Source organism: Dipodomys merriami, unplaced genomic scaffold (genome assembly GCF_024711535.1).
Source record: "Dipodomys merriami isolate MVZ:Mamm:240054 unplaced genomic scaffold, mDipMer1.0.p SCAF_3, whole genome shotgun sequence".
NCBI classification, from domain to species: Eukaryota; Metazoa; Chordata; class Mammalia; order Rodentia; family Heteromyidae; genus Dipodomys; species Dipodomys merriami.
Genome location: NW_027204492.1, coordinates 104,641,310 through 104,648,833, shown reverse-complemented (window position 1 = coordinate 104,648,833; position 7,524 = coordinate 104,641,310). Strand labels below are relative to the sequence as shown.

Genomic DNA, 7,524 nt, shown 5'->3' with positions numbered 1-7,524 from the left:
AACAAGAAGAAAGTTAAAAAAAAAACCAGAATTGTTCTGGGAACATATATAACCAAGAATAAATTTCTGTTTAGGACAATGTATCAGCTTGTTTGGGCTATCATAAAAATACCATAGTCTAAGAGGCTTCAATGGGAGACATACTTTTCCATTTTAATATTTTTTGGCAGTACTAGGGTTTGAACTCAGGGCCATATGCTCCCCTGTGTCTTTGGCTTAGCTTTCACCACTTGACACACACTTCCACCCTGGCTTTTTACTGAGAATTTTGGAGATGGAATTTCATGGACTTTTCTGTCCAGGTTACCTTTGTACCAAGGTCCTCCATAACTCAATCTCCTGAGTAAATAGGATTATAGATGTGAGCCACTAGCACCTAGCTTGGTTATTTGTTTATTCATAGTTCTGGCAGGTGGAATACTAAGACTAAGGTTCTGCTTCCTTAGTTTTTCCAGAGGCTTGTTTTTTTGCAAGATGCTGGATTCTTGCTGCCCTTCACAAGGAAGCCTCTGTGTATGTATACATATTTTTTTGTTCTTAATATATATATTATTGTAAAGATACTGTACAGAGGGGTTACAGTTATATGAGCAAGGTAATGAGTTCATTTCCTATCGAGCATTCTTACCCCCTCCTTTATTTTTCCCCTACCATCCTTTTCCACCCCACCTCCCCAACTCCTCCCTCCCCCCTCCCCCCTGCAAAGTTGTAAAGTTTGTTTTCAACATACTGTCTTGTACATCTCATTGTTACAAGGGGTCAGCCTGTATCTTTATTTCAGCATTTTGTTATTGCCCTTCCCCTCCCCAAATTAGAAAAAATGTATATACAAGATGCAGGACACTGGAATCAAATACAGTGACAAAGGGGGTTGTACCGTGGGGAAAGAACATATAAAGAAACAAAAAAATCACATAATACATTATAAGTGTATGTATACATCTTTAGGTGACAACCCTGTAAGACTGCATTAGGGCCTACCCAGGCAGCTTCATTTTAAACTCATCACCTTTTGAAAGCTCTTGTTTCCAAATATAGTCATATTCTGAGTTACAAATTGTAAAACTTTTAACATGTGAGAGTATACAACCAGCCCATGATAGGAAAGAATGGCTGGCATCTTTCGCATTGTCTCAATGCACTAGCAACAATGTGTTATGCACAGATGAGATGCACAGAAGCCACTGTATTTTCCAGTGTTTAGCTGAAAATCCTATTGCTTGCAAAGGAAATTATAATTGAGTTTAATCTTGAAATTCTAAGGAATGCTAGATTTTGAAGGGAAATAATAAATGTAAATAGAGTTAGTTTAGAGGTAAAGGTAGATGGAATGCACCAAAGAGTCTACCCTTGAGAAAATTCTAGGAGTTCTAAACTGCATCCAGGTGGAAAAAGAACCTTTGCAATAGATGAATAGGGAAAATCTAATTTATTTGATAAATTCAGTACCATATCTTCCTAATTTCTAACCATTCTGGATTTGAGAACTAAATGTCCATAGGGGAAGGTGTCATTATGTTGATATAAACTATTGCTCATTAAATCTTGTGGTCAGTCACCATGACAGGGGTTGTCTACCCACTATTTATATTCCAGTGGTTCACAAAATTGGTTTGACTAAGATCAGGTGTCCCTATCAATACCACAGATGGGGTGGCTTCGAAAACAAATGTTAATTTCCCAGTGTTCTGGTGGCTGAAAAGTTTATGAGTGAGTTAGAGGCAAATTCCATTTCTGGTGATGATTTTCTTGTAGACATAGTCTTTTTGCTTGATCACGTTGTGGAGGGAAAGGAAAGAGTACTCAAACATTCTGGTCCTTTCTTAGAAAAGCATCAATTCAATCCTAAGATCACATCCTAATGATTTCATTTAAATGAATTATCTGCTCAAGACTCCATTTTCCAAATCACTGCAAAGGAGTTTGAAATTTCAGCCTCTTAATTTTGCAAGAACGCAAGTATTATAGGCATAAAAAGGTTTAACAAACTCAAATGACTAATAAAGAATCAGCAAGCACTGTATTCATATACAACTTTGGTAAATGGCAACTCATTTGTACAAGTACTGAAGTCTAATTTTGAAGTAAAAATAAAATTTTAAAAAGATTAAAAAAAAAAAGAATCAGCAATACTCACATATGTGTAAGGCAATAAATGACCGGAAGATCAGAGGTCTAAAAAGACTTTTTGTCCGAATTAATATAAGAGCCCAGGCTGTTTCTGCTCTCATGGAGAACCTGACCTTGTTTACCTCTACTCACTTTATAAGTCACTACTGAAAAATTATATCTGAGTCAATTTTATTGAAAAGATCATATGCTCAAAGTATTGGATATGAATCCAGAGCCAGAGCAATACGATTGTCAGAATTAATGAGGGAATTGAAAAATCATAATGAAGAAAATAATATTTTGTAAGAATACTAATAGCTACACGTAGTTAGTTAACATTAAGAGAACGAGATGTCATGCAATCATTTATCTCGGCCCATTTTCCATAATTAGTATATCCCCTAGCACAAAAGAAAGTAAATAGTATTATGCCCACCTCTGGTCCTCAGCTCCATCCAGACCTGAACTCCTCCCTGTCCAGGAGTTCCTGCCCTACAGCTGGCCACTTCCTCTTTCCAGCCAGACCCTAGGCGCACACGTTTTACCTCACTTCCGCCCTCACTTCCTCCAGACCCACCCACGACTTAGATTGGGGTAAACACCATGTGCTTCCTCTCCCGGGGAGATATAGGCCCCCTAATAAACCTTACAATGTTTCCCTGTGCCTGATTGACTTCTGCATGGTTGCCTGGGAGGGTCCTGAAGAATCCTTTCAGTAAAGAACTGAGTTTGTGTGTAAAGATATCTTATGGCCACCAACTGTTACAAGCCCCTCTCCCTGTGTACTCTGTTCTTTAGCTTGCCCATATCACACTACTCAAGAGACATACGTACATGGTTTCTTTGTGCCATGTAAAAAACACAACTCGAGTTTGCATGCATGTAGCATTTAACAGCAAATTTTTCAGTAATGATCCATAAACCAGACAAGAGCCTGGTTTAATGCTCAGAATATGCAGTCCTACAAGGGTCCAGTCATAGATTTCCCATAAATTGCTATTATACATGGATGACTGACAGACGATTTCCATTGGGGTGGTTGTTTTTTTTTCCCCCTCAAGGATGGTCCTCTTCCACTTGATTCACAGTTTTGCTTCAGATTTTATTGTAATTAATTAGACTTTCTTGCCCGGATTGCCTCCGAGCCATGATCCTTAGATCTCAGGCTCCTGCATAGCTAGTACTACAGGTATTAGCTACTGTCATTTGGATTTTATTTTCTTTTTTAATATATCGCTCTCTTCCTTCTCCCTTCTCTTTGTGCTCTCCTAGTGCCTGGCCTTTTTTTTTTTTTTTTTTTAATACATCACTCTCTCTCCTATCCTTTCTCTGTACGCTCTCCTTTTTGTGGTTTTGTGGACCTTATACTTTCTTGTCAAGCAGCTCTATCTTGGGCCATACCTGGGGGGCTAGGGTAACTTCAGAAGGAGGAAGCTAGAAATGCTAGGATCTCACTTTAAGGGGGAGTGGCAGAGGGAGGGGTAGAGGGAAGAATCTAAACTCCAGGACCAATCAAGTCTTAATGTTCTGAGATGGCCAGTCACATCCACCAGAACAGAGGGGGCGATAGAGTTGCTGCTCATGTGCGTCAGTCTCTCCCTAGGACCCTTTCTTTGGTGGTGCCTCACTTCCTGCCTGCGGAGAAGCCATTTCAGGAAGGTGAGGAGCTCCGACTGCGGTTGCCGGTTAGACTGAGAGAAAGCTCAATTTTTATGAGAAGTGAAGGTATGGAACTTAAAAGATACAGAGAAAAACTTCTTACCTAAATAGAGGATCACTTCCTCTCCCCCAAAACTGTGTCCTTGTTTATAGGGCGTAAAGGCCATAAGGAGACGGTCCCATTAAGGAGACGGTCCCATTAGGGTCCTTGCCCAATTCCGCTTCTAGTGTTTCGGGAACATGAGGTAAAAAAGGAACATGGCTCCGTTTAGACGCAGTCAGCAATATTCAAGAAAATTAACAAAATAATAAAGGCCAAAAAAGGTTGGTTTTGTTGTTGTTTTTTTGCATGGAGACTCTTGGTGGCTCTCATTATTCCTCGCCATAGAGGTAGGTCTATGTTAGCTTTTTGTTTGTTTTTTCCCAACTTGATGGTATGGAGAACGGAGGATTTTGGCCTAAAAGACAGTTCGGAGGAAACGGGGTGGAGGTTAAAGTCAGAAATAGAAATAGTAACTAAGACTGGAAACTGGCTCAGTTGGTCTTGAGTGAATACCCTGTATCTCAAAAGGGAAAAAGGGGGGGGGGAAGAGGAGTACCATGTTCACAGGGATTCAAGGGCAGAACCACCTTGTTTAGGTTTTGAGGGAATGGGTTTTCAGAAGAGTGAGGCAGCCCACAGCCAGCCCCTGCTATCAGTCCTGGGAGATCCCAAGCAGTCTATTGGGCTAACGTATACAAGAATGGTCTCAGTAAACTCAGGGCCTCAGTCACAGTGAAGGATCTTCAGATCAGCATAGGGAAGCTTCACATAAAGCAGCTTGTAAGCCTTTTCTCCTGCACCATTGGGGGAGGGGTGGGAAAAGTAAAGAAGATGGTCTAAAGCATTATAGCCTTTGATCAGTACTAAAGTGAGGACCATTGTTTTACACCAGCTTTAAGAAGGGAGTAAACAATTAGTTCCTTACTCAAAGCCTTGTACAGTTATTAGATGCTAAGGTGGCCATTATATTCTGTGAAGGAGTATCAAGAGATGGTTAGGAGAAAGAAAGAATGCTAAGTGAAGGATTTAGAGGTTAAGAGAACATTTAAGGGGACGTTTCACCATTGAATAGATAATCAAGAGCCCATCCATCTACTCAATCCTGGAACTTCCAGGACAGGACTGTCATCCTGAGGCTAACATTTATATCTAATCACTTATTTACATTTAATCCAACAGATACAAAAACTGACAGACGGGACAGACATACATTGACAAGGTGAAGCAGGTACCAACTAGAGTTGAGGTAAGTTCCCAGAAAGCATCTGACATACCCAAGTAACTGAAAATGAAGAGGGCTCCACATAACTCCAAGAGGCTCTCTTTAACAGGGATGACAAGCCAGCAGGCTGGCAAGTTTCTTCACTTCCTCTGGTATGATCTTGGACATGTTAGATATTTTTTGTGCCCATCCCAGGGCTAGAATTTAGGGCATGGGTGCTGTCATTTAGCTTTTTGCTGAATGCTAGTACTCTATCACTTGAACCACAGTTCCACTTCCAGTAGTTTTGTGTTGTTTTGTTTTGTTGGTATTTTATTAGAGATAAAGGTCATGGACTTTCATGCTCGGGCTGACTTCAAATCATGTTTCTTAGATCTCAGCCTTCTGAGCTTCTAGGATTACAAGCATGAGCCACTGGTGCCTGGCAGACATGTTAGAGTTTTGTTGAAGAGGTCAACTTCAGAGCAGCATAACAGAAAAAGCCAGAATTTGCTCATACTTGATGTGATGATTCTGAATATGACGTTGGAGGATCCTGAAGTCTCAAAATAGAGGTCTTTTCTTACCAATACCTATTTATTAACACCCCATCCCACAACATGCAGGAATGGTATGCTATGGCTTAAGGCAGCCTGTCTGACTAGAACAGCGGCTATGTGAATTACCAGAGCAATGAGCTTATGGGAAGTTCTAGAGGAGTTTTTGGTTAAAGCTAATTCACTATCTACCTGTGGAACATGCTTCCAGTATTTTTTTTATTCTACAGGTGCCTGCAAATCCAATTATTCTGCTCATAGCACTTCCTGTTGTCCCTAACAAAGGTCATCATGCCTCGCGGTCAGAAGAGTAAGCTCCATGCTCGTGAGAAACGCCGCCAAAACCGAGGCAATGCTCAGGGTTCTAAGGGTGCTCAGCAAACAGCAGTGGCAGCAGCAGAGCCCACTTCACCCTCCACAAGTGCTGCTGAGTCATGTAACATTCCCCAGGAGCTTGAAGAACCATCTACCACAGTTCGTAGAGGTAGACGTAGACGTGCTGTTGGTTCTACACCATCATCTACTGCACCTACTGATGTGGGTATTTCTGCAGCAAAATCTATTGCCCCTACTGATGTGGCTGTTTCTGCTTCAACATCTGCTGCCTCTACCGAGTTGTGTGCTTCTACACCACCAGTTGTGGCTCCTTCTGATGAAGGTTGTTCTGGTGTTCCATCTATTGCCTCTACTGATGAAGATGTTTCTGATACTGAATCTGTTGGTACCACTTGTTTGGATGTGTTTGACACTAAGTCTCTTACAGACTCTACATCTGTAGGTGAAGAAGGTACAAGTGTTTCTGATGAAGATTACTCTAATAAGTTTACACATCTAGATCATGTATCCAAAGAGGTTCTAATGGTAGAACAGCTACTACTCCACAAGTACAATATGAAGCAGTTTACTACTAAGGAAGATATATTGAATATCATCAGCCAAAACTATACAAAGGACTTTGGTGATATCTTCAAGAGAGCCTCTGATCACCTCTCTGCTGTCTTTGCAGTTGAGGTAAGAGAAGTGAACTCTGATACATACAATCTTATCAGCAAGCTGAGACTCCCAAACAATGGGAGAGTTCGTGCTGGCAAAGGCTTCCCCAAGACTGGTCTTGTGATGAATGTGCTGGCTATGATATTATTGAAGGGAAACTCTGCCACTGAGGAAGATATCTGGAAATTCCTGAAGTTGATGCGTGTGTATCATGGGAAGAAGCACTATGTATTCGGAGAGCCCAAGAAGCTCATCACCCAAGATTTGGTGAGGTTGAAGTATCTGGAGTCCCGGCAGGTGCCCAACAGTGATCCTCCATGCTGTGAGTTCCGGTGGGGTCCCCAAGCTCATGCTGAAACCAGCAAGGAGGAAGTCTTACACTTCTTGTCTAAGATCAATGAAACCGCCCCTACGTTTTTTGCCACCCTGTATGAAGAGGTTGTGAAAAGTGAGAAAGATGAAACCGTGAGCATAGAAGTACGCCAGCCTAGCACCACTGCTCAAGCATCTGCAGTTACTGGTCCCTCTCCTTCCGAAGTTCTTTCTTCCCTGGTTGAATCTGAACCTGAAAGACTGTCCAAATAAGAAAATATAACAATCATCATAGGGATTTTGTTGAAAATATAAGAATGTGGAATGCAGTTGAGGGAAAAAGTTAAACATGTTTAATTTTTGTATTTTTGTGTTGCTCGCACTGTTGTTTGGTAAAATTTAATGTTTCAAAGTTTTTCTTGGAATGAATTAAAAATAAAAAGAGAATTGTGCATAGTTAATTGTTTCTAAAGGCTTATTCATCAAATATTCGCTTTGTAAGAGCATGTAGAGTACCTGGATGTTAAGGTAACAACCTGGGCCCTGTTTATAGACATTTTGAGTCAAAGAGATGTAATTTTGAAAGGAAAGTGTTCGCCTGGCAGTGGTGGTTCATGTTTGCAATCCTAGTTGCTAAGGAGGCTGAG

The 7,524-nt window shown here is 40.9% G+C and overlaps 1 protein-coding gene across 1 annotated transcript; it reads left to right on the top strand.

Annotated features, from left to right (window-relative positions):
* The first annotated feature begins 5,863 nt into the window (after positions 1–5,863).
* LOC138839934 (melanoma-associated antigen B5-like) lies at positions 5,864–7,150 on the top strand. The gene has a single exon (XM_070039402.1). The coding sequence runs from the start codon at positions 5,864–5,866 to the stop codon at positions 7,148–7,150; it is 1,287 nt and encodes a 428-aa protein (XP_069895503.1).
* The last annotated feature ends 374 nt before the right edge of the window (positions 7,151–7,524 follow it).